The sequence below is a fragment of the Muscardinus avellanarius genome (assembly GCF_963383645.1).
Source record: "Muscardinus avellanarius genome assembly, chromosome: 1".
NCBI classification, from domain to species: Eukaryota; Metazoa; Chordata; class Mammalia; order Rodentia; family Gliridae; genus Muscardinus; species Muscardinus avellanarius.
In genome coordinates, this window is record NC_137786.1 from 218,249,329 (window position 1) to 218,274,365 (window position 25,037).

The following is a 25,037-nucleotide window of genomic DNA, read 5'->3' on the forward strand; positions in this document are numbered from 1 at the left end:
AGCTGTGTGACCTCGGACAAGTTACTTAACCTCCGCGAGCCTCATTTTCCTTACCTTCAATCATTTAGTTAGATTAGCCAACCTCTAGTCATCTCTTATTTACCTCCCTCCTCTCTCCTCTATAAAGATTTTAATCCTTGACATTTGGTAAACGATCTCTTGGGCACCCTTGTCAGGTGGGTTATTTCTGCTGGGCTTTGTGAGATACTGAAGACAGCTCAGGGTCTCCAGCCTCACCACCACCAGAGTTCTGCTGATGTTCAGGACCTCTGCAGTTAAGGCAGTGAAGAGGGACTGGGGGTGTGCCCCGCACGTTCGAGGCCCCGAGTTTGATTCCCAGCACTGAAAAGTTAAGTGAGAAGCAGAGATGATCTGTTTTCCAATCGCCTCCACATCCACTGTTGAATCTTCTGCTTAGCATAACTTACTTACACAGGGCAGGCAGATTCAGTGTTGTCTCCATTATCAGAAAACAGAGACTCCTAGAGGTTGAGGGACTTGTTCAAAGTCTCAGGAAGCAGCGCGGCAGGACAGAGAGGGCCCAGGGCTCCTTCCCTGAGCAGGGTAGCGGCTTCCCCAGCCCTCGCCGGCATCCACGTGCGTGCACGCGCAGTCCTGACCTGTAACCACTAGCAGAGGGGCAGCCTGAGAGTCTTACCTGTCTCCCTCACCCCCAGGTACGTGGTCATCTCCCGGGAGGAGAGGGAGCAGAACCTGCTGGCCTTCCAGCACCACGAGCGCATCTACTTCCGGGCATGCAGGGACATCCGGCCAGGCGAGTGGCTGCGGGTCTGGTACAGCGAGGACTACATGAAGCGCCTGCACAGCATGTCCCAGGAAACAATCCACCGGAACCTGGCAAGAGGTGAGCGCCCGGGAGGCCATGCCCACAGGGAGGTGACCATGGGGCTGGACGCAGAGACAGCTCCCAGCAGACGCAGACAGGGACCGCTCAGGGCACGGGATGGTCCAGACGCTCCATGTGAGGCCATGGTCGTGCTGGGTGTCCTCTGCGCTGTGAGATGGTCTCAGAACCCCCCACCACGTGCATATCAGAGCCCTGGGAAGAGACCAGCCCTGCAGAGAGGTAATTTTGTTTTGTCAGCTCTGATCTTGTTTCCCCGTCTCAAACTGATGAAAAGATATGACGAATTACTGATACCTCCATGCCATGACAGCAGTCGTAGCATTTAGTGAGCACTTTCCGTGTGCAAGTTGGGTTTTCTGTGTAATCATGACGCAGCGGCCCCTACCCCACCAGTGTGCGCTGGGGAGTCGAGGGGGGAAGGTGCACGCCACGTTTAGGTCAGTGCTCACCCTGACCCTTGCCTAAGCCTGCAGCCGTAAGCGTTCGGTACCAAGGATCCCATGTGGATCATTAGCCCCATCCTACAAGTGTCCAAGATGACACCAGGTACGAGACACTCAGGGCCACGTTCTAGACCGGGCAGGGCTGGCTCTCTAACCCAAGGCAGTCTGGCTTCAGGCTCTAAGCTCTAGCCTGCAGTGGCCTCTCAGATATCTAAACCAGTCTCTCGCTCCCTTCCCCCTTGTATCGTCCTAAGATGCCATGTGAAAGAGAACGATCTCTCTTGAGGAAGGCTGGGAAGGGTGGCAAGGCGGCCCTAGGCATGGGGAGCCTGGTGGGTTGAGTATCCATCTAAACAAATCATTTGAAAAGGTTTAAAATACTCCCCGGCCCCTAACCTTTATATCCATTCTCATCCTGGCCATGTAAATGGGTGTGTCCAGGTCCTTCTTTCAAGGGGACCGTCTCTGCACTAAAGCCGCACATTCAAGTACCCAGGAACTCGGTCCCAGGAACTCGGGCTGTGCCCAAGGCCTACCATGTCATGTTCCTAGCCAAGCTACTTAAGGGAAATAAGTCTTCACTTGGAATATAAGTGGAGAAGATGGAAAGGGGGTAGAAGTGACTCCTTAAAATTTAACTTTCTTTAAAGATGGAATAGAGCCAAGCAAGCTGTGGACACTGAAGGCACAGCTGCTGTGTGGCTTGGTAAAAGGTACCTGGTGACTGGACAGGCAGTAAGACACCCGGTAGACACCCTTACCTCTTCTTTGGGTCCAGGGTCGGGCACCCGCTGATACCCCTTGGGAAGGCATGCTTCTGTGATGAGGTTGCTGTGGTTTCCACTTGAGCTCTGGAGATGCCGCCTGTGAAAGTTTCTGAAGCTTAGTAGGTGCCCACTAAATCTTTGTGGAACGGATAAAAGAAGAAGTAAATGAAGCCAGCCAAGAAGTTTCTGAAAGAACTCATACTACCAGAAGAAAAGGAAGCCAAGAGAAGTCACATCTGAGGACACAGGTTCCATCCCCTGGCCGTAATCTTCTTGAGTTCTGGATTCCTAATGTTCCTTCTTTCCCCCCAGTGTTTTCTGCAAAACACCCCAAGCTTCATCATCTACAGAGAGCCCGAGACCCCAAGGAGAAGGGAGTGAAGTTCCAGGAGTGGTGGCTCAAAGGAGGCATGGCAGGCGCCTTGCAAGACACACTTGCAAGGAGATATTCGGAGCCGGGTGAAGACACGGGAGGAAAGAGTGTCCACTGCTGGCCAGGCTGAGCAGTAGGAAGCAGGCAGGGAGCTGAGAGCCACCGCAGGACAGTCATGGGGCCGTCTCAGCCCTGAGTCGAGGCCTTGGGCACAGTGGTGGAGCTGAGTGGCATTTGCCTTGTGCCTTTGTAGCCTGTGGTGTTAGCTGACACTGGGTGTCTGAGATTGGCACGCCGGTCCTGCTCTGGAAGCAGATCCCCTGTGCTCAACCCTTGAGGGCTTACAGAGAAGGAGGTGTCTTTGTAATTGGGAGCTGGTACACTACGTACTCCAGAACACGTGTTATTAGTCCGTAGTAAGTAGAAACATGGTTTGGAGCCTAGAACCATGTCCTGAGTAGAGCGTATATTCTTCCTTTGTGGTTACTTTTGAAAGACAGGATACATCTCATGCTTGCATTCAAAACATTTATGTTCCTTGATTGACTTTAGTCACTCATTGACTTTGAGATGTTGTATTCTGTTTTGTTTATTTTTTCTCATAGTTCACGGAGGCTTTCAAATCAGATTCACAATGTTGAGAGGTTACTTCTGACCCAAAAGTGTTTCATGGAAGCCTTCAGGCCAAACAGCCTCCTGCCCATGCTAGGAAATTTGAATGGATTTGTCTTTGAACAGAGGGGCATAGAGAGTCCCTGGTGATTTGTAGCCTTGACCTTCCTGCATCCTCAGCGGTTGGCTGCCCGATTAGTCCCTGAGAAAGTGGGAGGGATGCCCATCCTAACGGGCAGATGCCTATGTGATCTATAAGACAAATGCACTGAATTATTAAAAAAGCAAACTCTCTTCATCTCTCTCTCTGCAGCTCAGCTGGGGAATGGCTTCAGTTCCAGGAGCCTTGAAGATGAGGTTATCCCTTAAGTATTCATGCAAGGACAGGGAGGGACATCCTGAATAGGTTAATCGCTCTCATGTTGTTATTTGTAAGAAACCTGGAGGTACACCCGTGTGCACTGCTCATGGAGATCCCTGGCCCTTCGCTCAGAGCCTTTAGCAAATCCTGCTCTGAGAACCTCGGTTGCAATATGTATATAGGTCAAGTCACTGCTCAGAGATACATCACCGGGAACCCGGCCCCTGATCTAGAAAGCGTTTGAGATTTCCAGGTTCCACAGCTGCTGTCAGAGCTTTCCGACAGCTGAAGAGGCCCCTTTACTTCCTTAGCATCTCACCCACAGGGAGTGTCAGCACTTCTATAGCAGTTTGTGATATGATGCTGACCATTTTAAAGAACCAGCCTAAAGTAATTTACTAGTGGGGAGTTCACCAACATTTTTAAGGCCATCAAAGCAATTAAAAGTGAATTAAAGTGATTCATGAGTGTGGGAGAAAAAAAAATAGAAAGCCACGCCCCTTTCTCCAGGTAAGAAAACGCAACTGTCTTTTGAGATTGCTTCTGGTCGTGGCGGCTACCTTGCCCTTTGTCTTGTTAGAGGCTGCCATCTCGGAGCCTTCAGGCATCTCCCATAGGCATCCTTGGAGAGCCTCTCCTTCTGGTCTTGTCCCTGGTGAGAACCCAAGAGGTTCAGACCCTGCTTTCTCACATGCTCGGAGCCTTCTGATTGCTAGAATTTGAAAAGTCAGTCACTATAGGATGAACTTTTCCCTAAGTGGACCGTCTCCATAACAGCCAGGGTCGGGAAGGAACGGGGCTCATGGTGTTGCCTGTGTACCTTTTACCAAGTTGAAGTGCTGTCTTCTGGTTGTGAGGGCTGGAAGGAAAGCTTCTGGGCTTAGAATCCCTATTATCTGGCTTTGAGCCACTCCCAGCTGGATTAAGTGGGATCTCCTCTCCTAGGGTAAAATGGCAAGTACCTTTGAAAGAACTTCCGGTTACTCTCCCCTAGAGATGTCTCAACTTAGTGTAAAGTTTATATCCACGAGGCTTCTTCAAAACTCCTTCTCAAAACACTCTTTTCACTTTGAGGGTCTTATGGCTCCAGCTCCCTCCGTCCACCCGTTTTCGTAACACCGGCCCCGAGGCAAGCTCCGGAGGGACGCCGTGTGGCCCACTCGCAGAATGCCTACTTTGGTTTCTCTGGGTTCCTCCGCTTGGGGGTTTTCCCCACTTCCTTACGCCCTGGTTTTCCTTCCTAGGAGAGAAGAGGTTGCAGAGAGAGAAGTCCGAGCAGGCTCTGGATAACCCAGCAGACCTGAGGGGGCCCATTCACCTCCCCGTGTTGAGACAGGGCAAAAGTCCCTACAAGCGTGGCTTGGATGAGGGGGACACACATCCCCAAGCCAAGAAGAAGAAGATCGACCTCATTTTCAAGGACGTGCTGGAGGCTTCGCTGGAATCTGCGAAGGCGGAAGCCCGCCAGCCGGCACTGAGCACCTCGCTGGTCATCAGGAAAGTCCCCAAGTACCAGGACGATACCTACAGTCGGTGTGCGGCCACCATGCCCCACGGCGTGCAGAGTGTCAGCCGGACCCAGGGGGAGGGGGACTGGAAGATGCCCCAGGGGGCCACCAAGGAGCCAGGCCCGTTGGAGGATGAAGAAGAGGCGCCTTCGTCGTTCAAGGCCGACAGCCCTGCGGAGGCTTCCCTGGCGTCTGACCCTCACGAGCTCCCCACCACTTCCTTTTGCCCTAACTGTATCCGACTCAAGAAGAAGGTCCGGGAACTGCAGGCAGAACTAGACATGCTTAAGTCTGGGAAACTTCCTGATGCCCCCGTCTTGCCAGCACAGGTACTGGAGCTCCCAGAGTTCTCAGACCCTGCAGGTAAGTCGGTGTGGATGCGATAGATCCTGGCGGAGGGGAGAGCGCACCGTGGGCTGTGTGGAGGGTGGCCGGAGGCTCTCTGCTGGCACCGCCTTCCTGGAGACCGGAGGAGCGCGCCGCGGAGCTGGCCTCCCTGGGTGGGAATCTTGTCCACAGGAGCCGTGGCCGGGCCACCTGCAGCTCCGGCGGATGCTGCGTGGGTTGCCCTGTATCCTCCTTGTCAATAAAGGAAGTTCCGCTGCAGGAGGGGTGTGTGCTGTGTTCTTGACCCGTTGCCTTTCTCGTGGTCCTACTGACGTCTTACCCAAAGCCCAACTTCTTTCTCTCCAGGCCGAAGCAGGGTGACCTGCGGGGAAGCTCTCATGGATCCCAAACTCAGTCCAGAAACACCTCTGTTTATCTCTTTCACAACCTTTCCCACCCCACTTGGTCCCAGCTCCCCAGCCTGGAGTTTGAGGATGAGAACCAGGGGTCCAGAGCCTCACGCTGGATTCTTTCGTCCATCCTTGCCGGCTGCCTGAATCTCTTAATGCTTGGTGGACAGCTGGGGGAGGTTTTCAGCGCTCAGCTGCCGCTGAGTTAGCCTGTTTGCGTAGCATTTCCCCCTCTTAGCCACGCCCCTGCGCTCAGAATCAGGCGCTTCAGATATCTGAAGCATGCGTCCGCAGATGCATTTTGACCCTGAAGTCGCTCTGGGCCACGTCCAAGCTGCCTTCACTGTAGGGCGGTGCACCTCTCCGGCCTTGTTAGTGGTGGTCGTGGGAGTCCCCATTCCTCCACGTGTCACTTGGGAATAGTTCATGTGCCTTTCCTCTTCCTGATCAGAGCCACTCTTCTAGTCTACACTGTCCGGCTGACACAGAAAGTTGCAATCCCTGCAGCACCCGCCAGTTGAGGGTGAGGGTGGGCAGCCTGGGGCGTGGTGTGGGTGACCGAAGGCCACCAGGGGTAACCCACAGAGCTGGATAAGCTGCATGTCCAGCGCCCGCAGGCCAACTCCAGGCTGGGATTCCATCCTTCAGAGGCTGTGGTGGACTTCTGACTTAAACAGCGTGGAACACGCTTTCAGGCAGCATCCCCTGCTCATCTGGGGAAAGCGTACGTTCTTGGTACCAGGTTTAACATTTCTTCCCCATTCATTTTTCCAGCCTCCGAAAGCATGGTCTCCGGCCCCGCCATCTTGGAGGACGACGACCAGGAGGTCGATTCCGCCGATGAGTCCGTCTCCAATGACATGATGACCGCAACCGACGAGCCCTCCAAGATGTCCTCCGCCACCGGGCGCCGGATCCGGCGCTTCAAGCAGGAGTGGCTGAAGAAGTTCTGGTTCCTGAGGTACTCCCCAACGCTCAACGAGATGTGGTGCCACGTGTGCCGCCAGTACACCGTGCAGTCCTCCCGCACCTCGGCCTTCATCATCGGCTCCAAGCAGTTCAAGATCCACACCATCAAACTGCACAGTCAGAGCAACCTGCACAAGAAGTGCCTGCAGCTGTACAAGCTGCGCATGCACCCGGAGAAGACGGAGGAGATGTGCCGCAACATGACCCTGCTCTTCAACACCGCCTACCACCTGGCCCTCGAGGGCAGGCCCTACCTGGACTTCCGGCCGCTGGCCGAGCTGCTGCGCAAGTGCGAGCTCAAGGTGGTGGACCAGTACATGAACGAGGGAGACTGCCAGATCCTCATCCATCACATCGCCCGGGCGCTGCGGGAAGACCTGGTAGAGCGCATCCGCCAGTCGCCCTGCCTGAGCATCATCCTGGATGGCCAGAGCGACGACCTGCTGGCCGACACGGTGGCCGTGTACGTCCAGTACACCAGCAGCGACGGGCCCCCGGCCACAGAGTTCCTGTCCCTGCAGGAGCTGGGCTTCTCTGGCACGGAGAGCTATCTCCAGGCGCTCGACCGGGCCTTTTCTGCCTTGGGCATCCGGCTGCAGGACGAGAAGCCCACCGTGGGCCTGGGCGTGGACGGAGCCAACGTCACCGCCAGCCTGCGCGCCAGCATGTTCATGACGATCCGCAAGACGCTGCCCTGGCTGCTGTGCCTGCCGTTCATGGTGCACCGGCCCCACCTGGAGATCCTGGACGCCATCAGCGGGAAGGAGCTGCCGTGCCTGGAGGAGCTGGAGAACAACCTGAAGCAGCTGCTCAGCTTCTACCGCTACTCGCCTCGCCTCCTGTGCGAGCTGCGCTCCACGGCCGCCACCCTCTGCGAGGAGACCGAGTTCCTGGGCGACATCCGGGCCGTGCGCTGGATCATCGGCGAGCAGAACGTACTCAACGCCCTCATCAAGGACTACCTGGAGGTGGTGGCCCACCTCAAGGACATCAGCAGCCAGACGCAGCGGGCGGACGCCTCGGCCATCGCGCTGGCCCTGCTGCAGTTCCTCATGGACTACCAGTCCGTCAAGCTCATCTACTTCCTGCTGGACGTGATCGCTGTGCTGTCCCGCCTGGCCTATGTCTTCCAGGGCGAGTACCTCCTGGTGTCGCAGGTGGATGACAAGATCGAGGAGGCCATCCAGGAGATCAGCCGGCTGGCCGACTCCCCGGGAGAGTACCTGCAGGAATTCGAAGAGAATTTCCGAGAGAGCTTCAATGGGATTGCGATCAAGAATCTCAGGGTCGCCGAAGCCAAGTTCCAGTCCATCAGGGAGAAGATCTGCCAGAAGACCCAGGTCATCCTGGCGCAGAGGTTCGATTCCCGCAGCCGGATCTTCGTGAAGGCCTGCCAGGTGTTTGACCTGGCCACCTGGCCCAGGAGCAGCGAGGAGTTGGTGAGCTACGGCAAGGAGGACATGGTGCAGATATTTGACCACCTGGAGGGCATCCCGACCTTCTCCAGGGATGTCTGCAGGGAAGGGCTGGACCCCCGGGGAAGTCTGCTGATGGAGTGGCGGGAACTCAAGGCTGATTACTACACCAAAAATGGCTTCAAAGACCTGATCGGCCACGTTTGCAAGTACAAGCAGAGGTTTCCGCTCTTGAACAAGATCATCCAGGTCCTGAAAGTCCTCCCCACTTCCACCGCTTGTTGTGAGAAAGGCCGAAATGCCCTGCAGCGGGTCCGAAAAAACCACCGCTCCCGCCTGACCCTGGAGCAGCTCAGCGACCTGCTGACCATCGCAGTTAACGGACCGCCAATCGCCAACTTTGATGCTAAGCGAGCCCTGGACAGCTGGTTCGAGGAGAAGTCTGGCAACACTTACTCACTGTCGGCCGAGGTCCTCAGCAGGATGTCAGCCTTGGAGCAGAAGCCCGCGCTGCACACCATGGACCACGGGGCCGACTTCTACCCTGACATGTAAGGAGCCCGCGCTGCAGAGTTCACTAAGCTGTTGAATATTTTTTTAATCTATACTCATAAGCTTTGATATATTATATAAATATAAATATATATTATATTATATACATATATATATATATATATATATATAAACCCACACTGAAAATTTTTAAAAAACTAAGGTGACATATCCACCAGAAGCTACTGGAAGCTTTCAGAAAGGAATAATGTCAGAAACTGACTCTTCTCGTCTCCAACATTTGGCAGCTGCGACGCGTGTGGCCGCCGCTCATTTTTACTCACCAAGCATGTGCTGGGGCCACACACGTTCTCTCCCGACAGCCAACCCACAGCATCAGCTAAAGTGACGGGTCTCTGTCGTTGTCGTCATCGTCTTTAGGTAGCGCTTTGTTTACGTCACCGTTTCGGGATGGAGGGCCTCGGGTTGGGTTTGGGTTTACATCCTTGCCTTTTCTTAATGTTCCTATGTTTAACGGTGGTGAGGGTTCTGGGCCTCCCCATTGACCTCTGGTCCGGCTGAATTGGATATCTGATTTCCACGGGCGGGCCATGGATCTTCCCTGGGTGTTTGACCTTTCTTCTTCCCCACCCGACTTCAGCTTGACAGATTTTTACTCATTTCCCCGTGAGGGTTCCTTCACCGTCCTGAAAACAGTAGTGTCGTCAAACTGTGAACCCACCTTCTCTTCCTTCATCACCTCTCCCACCCCTGGGTGGCCGATTCTCTTCCTTTAGTCCCTGAATGCTAAAGTTATTACTTGTTCTACCCAAGGCAAAATTGCCTTACAACCAAGCTTGAAATCCAGGGAAAGGAAGAAGGGGTGAGGTTTTTGCATTCCTGTGTTTCTGTGGTAGAGGATAAGATGCTACAATTCCATTCAGATCCAGGGCTGTTGGGGAGACGAAGAGCCAAGAAATCCAGACCCCAAGAGGGCAGTGATTTTTTTGGCTAAAAACAAGTAAAATGAAAAGTATATATTCACTTTACATGAATTATTTATACTGTGTCTTTATAATCATATAATATGTTGGGGTATTTTGTTTTCCTTTAATAATCAAGTATCTGCTATACAGTTCAGGGGCAGGAGCTGTCGATGCAGGCTATGCCCTGGGTTATACGTAGCTCGAGTGAGAGTCCTGAGGGAGGTCTGTCTTCTCTGCATCTAGGCTGACCATGTGCACCGCAGCCTGGCAGGAAGGTGGTGGGAACTGAGCAATGTATCTATTCCTGTGAACTCTTCCTTTTCTTGAACAGGGTAGAGCAGGGTAGAGATGTCCTAAAGAAAAGAAGAAAAGAGAAAGTGAGACAGGACTCTCATGGCTTCAGCTTACACACACACACACACACACACACACACACCCATCATATAAGCTTTAGAAATGGCCACTTGCCTATTCCCTGGGGCAAGAAATGGTTTAAGCTAGAGGAGTCTGATCTGTGCTCTTTCGGTCATTCAACTACCAGTATACCTCGCAAGGGAGTTTTCCAGTATGTGCGTGAGCTGTTAGAAACTTCTGTTTGTGTTTCTGCATCTGATGTGTGCATCTTTTATGTGCAGAGATCCTGTAAGGTAGATGCAGGTCCTATCAGGTGGAGGGAGGAGAGCTGGATCCCGAGTCCCCGGCTGGCTCTGTGAGAGCTGCCCCTCCCCAGTGGTGGAGGGCGTGGGGATCGGGTCGCAGGCGAGGCCCCCGTGCCCTCCACCTGCTTGGCTCAGACATTCTAGAACTGTGGTGGCTTCCTTCCTTCTTGGTTTATTTTGTCTCTGAGGCCTTGGGCCACTGTCAAGTACCGTAGGGGAAATGTCCTCGACACTGAACGCCACTGCCCCTTCCTGGTCCTGCCAGCCCTCATCCCTCACACATCCTTCCCCTAAACCCCATGGTCTTGGTGCTAAGATAACTTTAGAATCATTGCTGCTAGTCGATAGCTTTTCATTATATATATTATATATATTATATTATTTTTGAAATGTTTTCGTTTTCAATGGTGATGTAGCATGTTATAACAAAACAAAACAAAAACCTGAAAAAACAACAAAAAATAAACCCCACCTGGGTTTCTTCAACTGTCCCACTGCCAGGCCTCATATGCTGCCTTCTTCAAGAACCAATGCACCCATGCCTGGTGACCGTCACCCCCACCCCTCCCCAGCCGCACACATACTTCCCCACCCTCCTCTGAGCAAGCCGAGCACCAGCAGGAACTAGCCAGGAGGTACCCAAAACCCCATTCCTCCCCGATGCTCTGAAACTCCTAGCCTGGCTCCACTTGCTGGCTCTGAGCCAGAATCTCCCTCCACTGGCTCCGCCCACCAGGGCCAAAGCCTAACTGGGGCCAAGGTCACATGGGATGCTCTCACAAAGCACAAGGTCCCTCCTTCTCCCCTACTGCCTGGGGACCCCCTGTCTCCCCACGCGCACAGACTACAGTTGGTCTAGGGAGTGTCACTGAATCGCAGAGGGGATGGCAAGGCAGCCTCTGCGCGGGTAGAAAGCGTGGGCTGAGAGCCTTCCTTCTCGCCGACAGTTGCCTTACGCTTCCTTCCCCCCTGCACCTCCACACTGGCTGCATGGGGACCTTCTTCAGGGAGTGGAGGACCAGACCACTCTTGTGAAACCAGGAGAGATCAGTGTCTGTCTATGCACCTAGTTGGGGCCAGGACTGGTTTCTTCCAAGAGACTGTGGCCAAACGAAGCCCATGCCGGTGCCTACCCTGCATCTCCCGAGAGCACTGGGAGCTGGTGACCTGCCTCTGGGCCTAGAAGAGCTAGCTACCAGTAGTAGCATGTGGCTATAAGTAGTCAATGCTCCACCCCCTGAAGGCTTCAGGACCTTGAAGCAGCTGAGCTCTGGAGGGTGGGCTTAAGTTCAGCAGGGTGCCTCTCAAACTCTGGGTGCTCACAACTTCTGATGAGTTCAGCCAGGGCTGGGCTGTGGCAGATACTCTGTACGCCACTTTGCCTCAGGAGAAGGAGTAACCAGGAAACTGCATGGGTGACGCCGCCACTGCAGTTTACACAAGTTGTCTTCTCAGCCCTGCTGCACATCCTGTGTCTTCTGCTTGTGATCACTTGTGATTTTTTTGGCCCAGGAACCACATGCCTGGCCGGCCTAATACCTTGGGTGGGTAGCAAAACTATGAGCAGGTGGTTCTGGCCTCCTTAATGTGGTCACTTCAGATAAGATGGAGCCCTTTAGCACAGCCCTGGCTTAGGACTGAACAGTGTTTCTGAGGCCGAGACTGGCCGCCACTGGGTGACTATCAGTGAGTTTCTTTGGCTCGTGGAGAGGGTAGAAAGTGGAATCAAGTTTGAGATCCAGGTTTGTGGCCAGCTGTGCCAAGCACCTACACTGCAGAGCCGGGCGGGAGCCAGGAGCCCTTGTGAGTAAAGCGATCCCCCCTTCCCTCATGGCAGGAAAGAGACACATTGCCATCTAGCGCCTGCGAAACGGAAGCCCAGGCCTTTCTGCCATGAATCCTGCCTGCCTGGTGGAGTACGAGAGGCCAGGCATCAGAAACAGCAGCTGCTTTTTTTTTTTTTTTTTTAATCGGCTGCCCTTGCGATCCTGTGAAGCCAAGCGCATCCTCATTTCCATCCTCGCTTGGGCAGGAGGGCAGGAGGGGGCTCCGGGACCCTGGATGGCCAAGTCCAGTCTGTGGTGCTCGGGGGCGGGGGCTCTGCCCTCAGCCCCTGCTCCCTGATTCCACATCAAGTTGTTATTTTGAGCCCCTTCCTCTGACTTGCTTGTGCCAACCCTTTAATTTAGAGAAAAGACCGTGTACTTCAAGCAATGTTGCAGTCTTTTTCCCATTTGTTTGGAGGTGATACAAGAAGAAAGAAACGGGGGACGTGTGTGGGAGGCTGAGCTCGTTAGTGGAAACACTGAGATGCACCACAGATTTAGCCCACCTGGGCCTGGGTTGGGCATCATGTCAGCTATCCACCTGGAGCCGATGGGCCTCAAGAGGTGGCCCAATGGGTTGAGATGTAGCCTCTCTCATCTAGAGCCCCACCCCTTCCGTTATTCCTCTGACCCCTTCTAGGAACAGGAATTCTGCCTCTAGAACTGGTCTGAGTCGTGGTCTGGGTTAATTTCCCAGTAGAATCCGTGCTTTTTCTTGGTCCATGCACCCTACCTTGCAGAAGGCTCCAGTGACAAGGCCCTCTTGCATACCCAGGGCCCCCCCAGGAGGCAGGCCCGGCCTTTCGGACATGATAGGAGGGTATGCGCAGAGCTAGGTATGCCCATTCCAGGCGTTCTACTGGATGGATTCTAGCCTGGCAGCCTCCTCCTGCCCTGGAGGAGAAGGGATATCAAAGGATGTAAGAGGCCCTCCTCCTGCTTCGGGGGAGACCCTTCTCTTGCCCTCTGTTGGTCAGGGTGCTACAGATGAGTGGATGGAGCGATGATTTTTAAAGGAGCCCTTGAGTTGATCTCTGCATGTTAGCCAGAGGGAGAAAAAGTACCCATTTGGGAGGAAATGGTACGGCCCTCCTCTTCCACCTGGCACTTCCCCACCCTGTCCCTTTAAGTGGTATGGCCCTGGAAATACCTATGCAATCCGGTCTCCTTGGGAGGCAGTGCATGGAAGCAGGGGTGTGTGCAGTATCTAATACTGATACTACAGCATATATATTGTATATATGGACATATACAGGACGTATACACACAGAGTAAGAGTAAATCACGTCTATATATCTATAAATAATATCCTATATATTTATACATTTCTATGTTTAAATAGATATAAAAATAGAGTCTATAGAGCTGGAAGAGCAGCGGGGAAGCCTGTTGCCTGCAGTGCAAAGGGGGAGAGGCAGAGCCTTCCAGGGGGAAACAGGGACGCCCAGCAGGCAGGGTTTGCTGGCAATGCGGCCTCCTACCCGGAGCGCTGGAGAGGAGGGTGGCTGAGTCCCGGCTGCCCTGCGCACTTTCTCTCCTTTCCCACAGGCTTGGCCTGAGGTTGAAAGGAGAGATCCCCCAAAGCGGCCCCTACCTCCCCCGCCACAGGCCTGCACCTAAGTGGTCACTGATGCTTGGCAGTAGGGTGTGATCTCTGACCCCTGGTGGAGGGACCACTGTACAAACTCCCCAATACCCTCCCCCACCAGGAATGCGCAGTGTTGGTGGCCATGCAAAAGGTGCAGGCAGGATCAGGACTGGTCAGGAAGGGTGTGGCCCCTCCCCCTGGATGCCTCTGCTGCCCCCTAGAGGCCATGCCTCTGGAGTGCAGCCGTCCTGGCCTCCCTCACCCACTCAACCACTGTTAACTAGGCCGGGAGGAGATGAGGCTGAGCCAGCAGCCCGAGGTTGCCAGGCAGTGCTGCCTGCCATCCGGACGCCCCCTGGCCGGGGTAGCAGTGTCTGCTAATAGGGAGGGATGGGAGAGACGTATCCACACACTCATAAGTTCAGTGGCAACTCAAGTTCAGGAGCTGGGCTTTGGCCCAGCCCACTCTGCGCAGCTGTGGCTGCAAGCCGTACTCAGGACAATGCTGTTTCCTCCTGCATAGAGCCCCCTCCCCACAGTAACCCGACAGGTTTAGTTCACATGCACTGTTCTGATCTGTGACCAAGGCAGAGGCCAGGTGGCCACCACAAGCCCTCAGTTTGTCCCAGCCCCCGCCCTGAGTGGGGTTGGTACATCCAGGAGCCAGAAGGGCCCTGGTGCAGCTGGCAGCATGGCCAAGGGTGTGTGCACCTAAAGAGTCGGGGTTCACCCACTCCCAGTTTCCTCTGGGTCTTTTCTCTCCCCTAGAGGTGGGAGGGGAGGGTCTGACCTGGCCACGGTGACAGGAACCAGGGTAGCTGCCTGCTCTGCCCTGCAGACTAGCCTCTGCCTCTCCGCACCACAAAGGCACTTGTTACCTATCCCAAACCTCCTACTCCTCCTCACCACCCTACCAGCGTACCTCAGTCTCCAGCGGGCCCACCCCTGGACCACAGTCCAGGCCGGTCTGTTCTGCCAATGCCCACCTCCTTGAGCCACAGCTAGCTGCCAAGCGGTCTTAGAACACCTTCTAGTGCCCGGCTCAAGAGAGACCAGGCCCGGCTGAGCCTTCCTCCCACAGCGGTGGGTCCACCCATGGCCAGGGGATGGGCAGCCCCAGTAGCAATCCCACAATGCACTGTACCTCAGAGAGAGAGCATGCCACGCCACGGGCATCTAGGGGACCAGGCCTCCACAGAGGAGGACATCCAGTTACAATACTACTTACAAGAAGACAAAGGCCAGGCAGCCCTCGGGCACCCTGGTCTTCACTTATCTCTCGGGAAGAACCAGCAGTCCCATTCCGTCTTTTTCAGCCCCGTCTCTCTCCATCTCTCCACCCCCACGCTGCTGAACCATTTCCATTTCAATCACAAAGGAAACATAAAGTGGGGGTGGGGATACCTAGGAGTTTATTATCACATGCATATTAATATGTTAATACTTTCTTTCTTTAAAAAAAAACTCAATGTTATTTTGCAGACTACGCTTTATAGTACCTGTGTGCCGGGATGTAGACACTGGATACAGATAGAGCTATGTTGGTTTATCCTACTATGTACGCAGAAACTTTCCTCTTGTCATATTATCCTTGTAATGTAAGAAGATTGTTAATAAAAGCATTTAAATTTACTCACCAAGGTCGAATTCCTGCCTCCTTGCCTCTTTCCCGAGCCTGGTTCTAGATGATTTGAGCCCCCTCGTGAGGGCTCTGGTATCAGCTTGGAGGCTTGTCTACTGCTAGGTTTGGGAAGAACTAGAAGAGACCTCTTTAGCCCATTTTGTATAGTAAATCGTCTTCTCCGTTGGAGTTCACATCTAGCTGGTAACCTGTTTGCCTCGCCACCGATCAGGCCAAAGGAGAATTAACCAAAATCATTGAAAAGAAATGTATTTGCCCCATCTGGGTCTGTCCCGCAGGAGTCTCTTTGAGAATGCCTGTGGAGCCACTGTGGATAATCGAGCCCCAGCTTCCCCTACGGCTGCTTTGTGTGGCTCTTTCCCTGCCTGCCTGGGCCCAGGGAAGGCCCTTTTCTCCCAAGGATGTCCGTGGTGAGCCAGTGGGTGATGGGAGACATTCTGTCCAGATTTCCTTAGGAAAGAGATGGAAGAAAATTCAAGACAGATGTAGATAATAGGTTTGGGATTTTTCCTCCAAGTCATCTGCTCTCAGCTGCCCTCCTGAAGTCCTTTCTCTTCATCTCTGCCTGCCTAGTATCTGACATCTCCCCTCAACCCCATGGGTCATGTATAGACTTCTTGTAAAAGCCACTCATGACCCCTATGGAATCTTCTGGTTCTCTTCTTCTCAAAAGGGGATGAGGGGAGGAAGAAGTCAAAGGGCCCAGCTTTCCACATCTAGGTAGACCAGGATCATCCCACCAGCACTACTTGGCCACCCAGGTTAGCTCCACATTTGAAGCCATTGCCGGAATATGTTAATAATTTAATCACTGCTAAGAAGGAAAGCAAAGACCCCATTAAGTCAGTCACCCCAGAGTGGGCCTTGCAGGATGTGGTTAGGCTGAGGCCTATCCCAGCCCTTCCCTCCTGCATCTCCCTAGCTTCTCTCTCCAGTGTCCCAAGGACAAGTTGAGGTCATCGCAGAGAGAGGGCTCAGGAGATGGCAGGGGCCTGAAGACCTGAAGGATTCCCTGGGACAGTTTCTAGAATGGTCATTTTAGAATGCAGATGCAGCTATGGTATCCTCTCTGCTCACCACTCCTCCAGTGGTTTCCCACTGCCCCTGGGATTCAATCCAAACTCGTAGTCATGGACCATCAGCCTTGCCCTTCCCCATCCGTGTCTGCCTCCCTCATCCCCTTCTCCCTGCACCAGCCACATGGGCCTTCCTACCTCAAGACTTACCCATAATGCCCCGTACCCTCTGCTTGGTATAGCTTTCCCAAGAGGGCTGCAGGGCTGAGCTTACTTTATTTATTTATTTATTTATTTATTTATTTATTTATTATCTATTTATTTATTTTAGATCTTGGCTAAAATGCCACCTTTTCAGAGGGGTTTTTCCAGACCACCCTCTCCACATGGTCACCCTCAAGACACTGTTCTTTATTCCTCTTGATATTTTTCGTCATAATAATTATCTCAGTCTGTAGCCGTATTTATAATACTGCTTGCATATGTGTGAGTGCATGTGTGTGTGCATGCATGTGTGTGAGTGCACGTGTGTGTACATGCATGTGTGTGATTGTCTTATGACGGTCTTCCCACTCCCAATTATAATGCCCACCAGGGACTTGCAGTAGAGGCTTCTTAGTAGAGGCTTGTTACAGTTAAGGTTTAGAATGTGTCCCCTAAAGCTCTTGTGTTGGCAGCACAGAAGGAAGGTTCAGAGGTGGGCATGGCTGGAGATGGTGGATCACCTTGGCATGACCTTGGGGACTAGATGTATTCCATGCCCTCTCTCTTCTCTCTTTCTCCTCTCCGTCTCTCTCTCTCTCTCTCTCTCTCTCTCTCTCTCTCTCTCTCTTTCTCCCTCTCTCTCTCTCTCTGCCTCTCTCTCTCTCTGCCTCTCTCTCTCTGGCCACCATGATAAGAGGGCAATGTTTTCCACCATATTCTACCCCTGCAGATTCTACCTTGGAGCCAGTCTACTATTGACTGAGCCTCTAAAACCGTGAGCCCAAATAGGGCTTTCCTCCTCTAAGCTGTTTTTGTTGGGTATTTTGGTCACAGCAGTGGAAAAGCTGTCTGAGCAAGGCTTTGTAAGACCATTGTGTATAGTGTGTACCACAGAGTAGGCACTTAACGCGTGTGAACTGAAGGGATGAGTGGATTTAGGCAGCTCCCGAGACACAGGTAATTCCAGCAACTGAAGTCCTGGACTCTTCCTCTCTGTATCCATCTTGGTTCCCTCACTTAATCGGTGTCTCTGCACCTGGCCTCTGGCTACGGCTGGCCTTGACACAGCCCCTTCCCTTCAAAGCTGGAGGACATCCCCTGGCATCCCCCTGCACTCCAACTTGCTCTGACCCCAGGGCACTGCTCCACCACACTCATCAGGTGTCTCCTAATCTCTCACGGAACAGCATCTCTCCAGCGTTTGCAGCTCTGCGATTCTTGGATTCCATGGTTCCAGAAGACATTTTGAGGCCGCTATGTCAGCATTTAAGTGGCCTTCCAATGAGGACTGTAGGTTACTGGTTGCACCCCAGGGCTGGGAGGTTATGGTTAAACAGTACTGGATTCAAATTCTTCTCGGTTTCTTAGAAGTCATAAGGCTTATTCAAGTTTCTTTAGTTGCTTAGCACAGAGCAGGAGTTTACTATGCACACATTATTACCATTGCCATCACTATTGGGTGAATGTGGGTCCTGGGAAGCATTGGGGTTCTCTGCTGCATCCTCTTTAATACAGATTTCTTGGGGCTACACTGGGTGAGGGTGGCCTGTGAGTTTTAGTACAGACTCACCAACACCTCTGCCCGAGTGTGTGGGGGCCCGCGTGCCCTCCTAAGAGATACCCTCAGGCACCTTCTCTGCTTCCAATGGCTCATCTCACCTGGCCCTAGAGGGAGGATAGACTACAAAGTTTTATTTGCTTTGGCTGGAAAAGTAGTTTCTCCTTGCTCATCACTGGTTGAAAAGGGACCTCTCTCTCTCTCTCTCTCTCTCTCTCTCTCTCTCTCTCTCTCTCTCACACACACACACACACACACACACACACACACACACACCAACAAGCTTCCCTGAAACATGGAGAAAGAGCGCCGAGGAAATGGGGTGAGAAACTGCGCCCCAGTGAGAAGTACATTAACAGGAGACCAAACCCAACAGGGGATAAGCCACCACAGGGCTCCAGTCACCCGGAACCATTGGGTTTCCATGGTAACGCCTGGCTTCCTGCCGTCTTCCTCTCAGGTAGGTGCCTCTAGCTGTGGGCTGGGAAAGCTGCTGAGGTCCCCGCCAGGGTTCATCCGTGTGGCTCACCTAGAGGACGTGAAGTGGGGACAGTCCTCCCACCCGAAGACAGCACTCAAGCCCTACATCCATCCACAGCCGTGTCGTGGCTTGGTTTTTGCCAGGTGTCTGCCCAGAGTGAGGACGGAACAGATGCTCCAGTGCAGAGCTCCCGAGGTGGTGGCACTTCCAACTGACTAAAAAACAAAACAAAACTTGGGTGGAAAATCACCAGTGGCCCTGTTAGCCATTAAGCAAATGAGGAGAGACTGGCTGAGAGTCTCAGGGGCAGTGTGAATTGTCTACAAGAGCCGGTGGCTGACAGTCGTCAGGAGAGGCTGTGGCATTACCAGATGTGGGCAGGCACACACAGATGTGGGTTTTGTTTATGTACAAAATAGAAGGTGCAGGATCTGTGTAAAAAGCAGGTTGTTGCCAGCTTAGCTCACAGACTCACAGAAAGTGGAATCTGGAAGGGGCTCCGCTGGTCATTTGGTCCAAACCCATTTTACAGGTATGAAAGCTGAGGTTCCAGGTGAAGTGGGTTTGCCCAGGGCCATGATGGGGTCACATCAAAGCCTCACTGAGGAGCAGGTTCTCAGCTCTAGGTGCCCGACTCTAGGCACGAGTCCGTTTCATATGCAGGAGCACGGTGTGTTGTAAGGAATGTCAGGGGAAGGCCCTGTATGTGGTGAGTAATGAACTTCTCTTTCCTCTTTCAGATCTTTTATGTAAATCCAGACTCTTAAATATTAGTTTGGGGCCCAAGTGGGCCATAGTTATAGTTACCTTAGAAGGGAGTCTGTTAATATTTGACTATGTGGGGTAAATCCACTTACTGGACTTTATTGTAAAAATCCTAGTTGTCATTGAGATATAATACATGCTTATGTACAATATAAACTAGAGAATTATAGGCATAGACTTAGAAGGCAAGGGTGTCTCACAGCTTTTTTATGGCTCATTTATCCTATTGAGTAACATCCAGTTTTATTTATACATTCATTTACGTATTTATTTTTATATTTACTTATTTATTGTGATACTAGAACACCCAGGAGTGTTCTCCTGAGATGTACCCCCAGCCCTATTTCTTATTTTTTAAATTTTGAAACAGGGTTTCACTAAGTTGCTGAAGGTCTAAATTGACAAGGTGCGATCCTCCTGTCTTAGCCTCCCAAGTATGGGATTACAGGCGTGCTCCACCGTGCCTAGGCGAATGTTCAATTTTAATTCTGTGTGACCTGGCTGATTTTCTACTGTTTTAAAAAATCAGACTCTGCCCCTTGCTAAATGCCAGAGCCTCTTCCTCCAGAGTCCTGGACTGCAGGGGCCACCCAGAGGGCCCAGGTGGTGGGATTCCAGGAGTCCCCTTGTCCCCACTTGCCACTTGGAGCCCCGGGGTGATCCTGGCTGCTGCATTGACCCCTCTGTTGACAGAGTATTTTATTTCTTTTGGAGATATTAAAATAAGAGAAGCCATGAGTTTCTACTTAATTTTTCTTCTCAGGAATTAAGTCAAAGGCCCAAGAGACCACATCTAGTCCTTGCAGCCCTAATAGTATGTATTTGATTTGGTACTCAAAAAAGGACACTAAAGTGTACATGTGTGCATGTGTGCGCACGCGCACACACACACACACACGTCATAGCATTTCCAATCAATCTTAGGTGTATACAGCTTATAGAAACTCGCCTGAGTACATAGTAGATAAGTGTAGAAATGTCCATAGCAGCATTTGCTATAAGAGAAAGGAAGGAAGGCCAGTATGGACGGAGGAAAAAGAGGAAAGGGAGGGAAGGGGATGAAGGCAGGCAGGGAGGAAAGCAGCAAGAATCAGGAAGGAGGAGAGGAAGAAAGAAAGAAAAGAGGGAGAAAGAAAAGCATCTAAATGTATTATCAACCGAAGAAGGGGGTGTGGTATATCCATGTGATGGAATAGTCTATAGTTGTGAAAGAGAAATGAACTAGAACCATAAATACTTGCAAAAATAAAACTCAATCTAGTGTTGGGCAAAAGTAGCGTGATAGGATTTAAACAAAGGTTAAAACACACACATACCCACATGCTCACACAGTGCCCTTTAGTGCTCAGAGTTCCCATGTATATATAGCAAGAAGAATAGAGGAATGCTTGAGATGACAAGCCCAAGTTCAGGATCCCGGTCTCAGCACGAAAAGGGACTTCCAACCGGAGCTGCCGCCGTTCACTGAACTTGGCAGTATCTCATGAGTGTTTACCGCATTATTTTTTCCCCCTGCATTTTACATCTAAAATATCAAGTAAGCGGAGAAAAGAGAAAAGACGAGCTGCTGACCCCATTGAAAATTATTTATTTATCACTGCAATGTTTTTGCTCCAAAGTCTGACACTAGACATATGACTACAATGTCTCATGCGTCTTTTTGTGCTTTGGTTCATGACTGTAAAACACACATGCGCGCGCACACGTGCACACACACACACGCACACGCACACACACAGCATTTGACGAGAGGCGGAGACACGGAAGGCAAATTCAGATCACGAGGACTAGGTTCTCTTTTGATGGTCCCGTCTTGGCCTGGTTCAGGCTGCGGCCCCCTTCACCCAGGATTTCTTTAATCGCAAGGGACTGGACCCTGCTGAACTGCATTCCTCGCTGGTGCCCTCTGCCTCGCTTCAAGTGGGGCCACGTGTCCTCTCGCAGAACTGAACGGACATTTGCATGCAAGGTCTCAATGAGCAGGTACTCAACAAATAGATCTTGATTTGATGCACGGAGCGGAGTCACTGATTAATGAGGGTGGACTCCTAATTCTCTAACCCCAGGGCCACCTCTGGGATGAACCAGGTCACCGCGTGCATGACAGCCCAGCCGAAATGCTCTCTCGTTTTCTTTCCACTGCTTCACACCCTTTTTAGAAAATGCTCCCTGGCAAAGAACAAGATGTTCTTTTAAAAAATGATCAGCTGGTTCACGCAGACTCGGTCGCTCTCATTTGGAGGTCAATCACAAATGTATCTGGTACAAGTTAAGCTGGTGCAGAGGTTGCCTTTTTATTTGGCAGTCTGACATCTGCAAGTGATTTGCAATCTACCCAAATGGAGTTTTGGTGGAAAAAGCATAGCAATTATATTCTCTTCTTCTGTTAATTGTGCTTTTGTGTGTGTGTGTGTGTGTGTGTGTGTGTGTGTGTGTGTGTACTGGGGATTGAACCCAGGGGCATTCACCTCTCAGCTACACTTTCATCCCTATTTTTATTTTCTATTTTGAAACAGGGCCTTGCTAAGTTGTTGAGGCTGGCCTTGAACCCGTGATCCGCCTATCTCAGCCTCCCAAGTACTGATGTTACACGTGTGTGCCTCCATGCCCAGCTGTTAATTGCATTTTCATGGGAAGCTATGAATGGTCATTGAGCAGTAATTCCCAGTGTCGTGAGTGTCCGAGGCGGCTGCCGAGGTCACCGCACCTTTACCATCGACAGCTCGGCCGGGACTCTCGGTTATGCCATCTGCGGCATCTTTTTCTGGCTACTCCACCATCCTTCATTCATTCATTTCACAAATTCTTGTGGAACATGTGAGACAGCTCTGCCCCAGGCTCTATGAATATACCAGTGAATGGAAACAAAGCCCCTGCAGAGCCCATCTCGTTTCTGCACAGCCCTGCTCCGTGAGGTGACAGCAGATACCTGAGATGTCCTGTGGTATAATGTGACTCCTATCTATCCTGGGGCCTTTGTTCAGGTTCTAGAAAACTGAACCTTTTTTTTTTTTTTTTTTGGTGGTACTGGGGTTCCTGGAAGCCCTTCTACCTCCGGGCTACACTCCCAGACCTATTTTTACATTTTTATTTGGAAACAGGGTCTCTTAAGCCAGCGCGTGTGGCTGGCTTCGAACCTGCGCGATCCTCCTGTCTCCGCCTCCCAAGCGCGGGGATTACAAGCGTGCGCCACCACGCCCGGCTAGAAAACTAAACCTTTGCGATCTAAAGAAATGACTAAGTGTGCCTCGGTGGGACGGCACGAGGCAGGTGAACAGATTTATAAGGATGAAGAGCCTGTGTTTCCAGGTTTTAAGTCTAAACTCCAAGCTTCCCTGGAGTGGCGTAGCGGGTGTCACTAGGAGGCCAGCTCTGGTCAGCTTTCAGCTAACCTAGGGAGCGCGCTGGTCTCTCCTTGCCTGCCAGCCGAGAAGAAGAGACCATTGTGGAGAGGCAAGCTAAGAGACATGTTCCAGGAAACCACTGGTAAGTGCCTTGCCTAGAAAAAACTTGGTAAGTACAGGATGACTGTCAAGATTATGGTTTCCAAATATCTGAAGGACCTGCTCGTGAGGGAGGAGACTTCTATTTTTATTATTATTTCAAGAGTTGGTAAAAGCTATTTTTGAATTTTTTTTTTCTGTTTCTGGGCAGAAAAAGCAAATAATGACCAAAGGCTATAAGGTTTCTGCTCAGACTCTCTGGGAGAGGGTAAGAGTGACTGAACTCGTGGAAGAAATGATCCCCTTACCCAGCTGGTCTAGGAATCCTCACCAGGGAACCGGATGACATATGAAGGTCCAGAGTTTGGATGTTAGTACATAGGAGCCCAAATGCAGAATCTAAGGTTCTGGCAACACCTAGATGGTTCTGGAATTTTCTGGGTGGTCTCAGCTGCTGACATGAAGTAAAAGACAGTAACCTAGCTTCAAGATGCTGAGGCTAGCCTTGAACATGGAATCCTCCCATCTCAGCCTCCCAAGGATGTGTACCACCACACCCCGCTATTGCCCTAGAGCAAAGATGATCTTTAAGTGGCCCCTGTTTGCTTTTAGCCAAGGGATGTCTGTCCCACCACTCCCACAGACAGCTCCTGTGACTTCCTATTTTACCGCTGGCCAAGCTGAGGTTCTGAAGGACATGGACAACAGAAGCCAGGCATCCTGGCTCTCAGGCAAGTATTACATCCACCCAGCGGGGCTCACCATGGACATTTAATTAACGATGAAAGTTTCTATTAAGTTCTAAAAACGGAGGGAAGGAGACATCTTTGCAAAAGATCTCATTTGCTTTTTTTTTTTTTTTTTTTTTTTTGTACTGGGGATGGAACCCAGGGGCATTGTACTTCCGAGCTACACCAACAGCCCAATTTTTATTCTTTATTTTGAAACAGGGTCTCGCTGAGTTGCAAAGAGCCTCACTAAGTAGCTGAGGCTATTCGCAAACCACAATCCTTCTGTCTCAGCCTCCCGAGTTCTGGGATTACAAGCGTGCGCCGCCACACCCGGCTCTCATTGGCTTTTTAAACCTGTCTTCCATCTCTGCTTCCTCAAAGCCAGAGGAAGCAGATAAAGTTCATAACTAACTTCTTTCTGGAGTGACTGGAGTGCTGAGAAAGGCCGGATCTGCCTCGCAGGGTCACTTTGGTGGTGCTGGTGGACAGGACAACTAACATTAAAACCAAACACTAGGATCCCCGGGGATCCCACCTATCCTTTGCCTGGGGAAGGTCTCCCCAACTACAACAGAAGCCAGTTTCGAGATAAAACAATAAAGTTCTTCGATACAGAGCACACAAGGCAGCCCAAGAGCAGAGTCTGGGAAGCACAACTTTAAACATTAAAATCAGAGGCTCCAAATATCACACTGGTGGCCAAGGAGTCCAGTGTTAGTACTGGCCGCCCCCAGGGTCGGGGTCTGAAGTGTTGTAGGAGGAATAAGCACAGCCCCGCCCGCCCCATGTAGGAGCCACCCCGGTGCTCGTTGAAGCTGAAGGTGCCTGGGCTTGTCCAGGACACACGTCTGGAGCAGGTGCCCTGGGCCCAGGAATCTGCTGGTGATTCTTCACACGCTAATGTTGGAGACTGCTGAGGGCTTCCGCAAGTGCTGGCGAAGGTTCCATCCCACCCAGTCTCTGATTTTACGAATTTATCCAGGATGATTTTATTTCCTTCATTTTCGAAATGTTTTCTTATTGTCATTTATTTCTTTATTTTATCTTGTAGCACTAGGTACTGTGTCCAAGGGTATTCTACCTCCAAGCGACACCCCCCAGCCCTATTTTATTTTTTGATTTTGAAACGGGGCTGCGCTGAGTTGCTGAGGTTGGCCTTGAACTGGCAGTCCTCTTAGCCTCTCAAGTATGGGGATTACAGGTGTGCATCACCACACCCGTAACTGAACTGCTTACTTTAAAAGAGTCAGCTCTTCTTTGGCTCCATGATTCTCCAAATTAAGATCTCTCTGCCTCTGGCCTGACCTCACCTGCAAACCTGTGTGTGCAGTATTTGTGACAAGTGTCATTTTCAGTAACACGACTGAGCCGCTGCACCCCTCGGGGTGATCCACGCACCCCATTTCCACCCACTGCCCTGCTGGCCTGGCTTCTGTTTTACAAGTGGGGGGTACGATGAGAGAGGAATATGGTTCTGGCCTTGGCAAACACATCTGTCTGTCTTCTGGGTGTCAGAGTGAGGCCGGAGCACAACGAGGAGAATGCGGAGAAAAATTAGGAGCGGAGGATGGGCCCGAGGAGGAGAGTGGCTGG

General features: G+C 51.7%; 1 protein-coding gene across 2 annotated transcripts in view; it reads left to right on the top strand.

The window, feature by feature from the left end:
• PRDM11 (PR/SET domain 11) overlaps positions 1 to 8,608 on the top strand; it is a gene marked incomplete at both ends in the record, with an annotated part of 46,129 nt that extends 37,521 nt beyond the window's left edge. The window contains 3 exons of one of the 2 annotated variants that reach the window (XM_080706234.1): positions 678 to 865; positions 4,669 to 5,295; positions 6,444 to 8,608. In XM_080706234.1, the coding sequence (XP_080562360.1) occupies positions 678 to 865; positions 4,669 to 5,295; positions 6,444 to 8,608 (2,980 nt within the window). The remainder of the gene's footprint in view (positions 1 to 677; positions 866 to 4,668; positions 5,296 to 6,443) is intronic. The other variant, XM_080706235.1, reaches the window with a different exon arrangement.
• Positions 8,609 to 25,037: the final 16,429 nt, after the last annotated feature.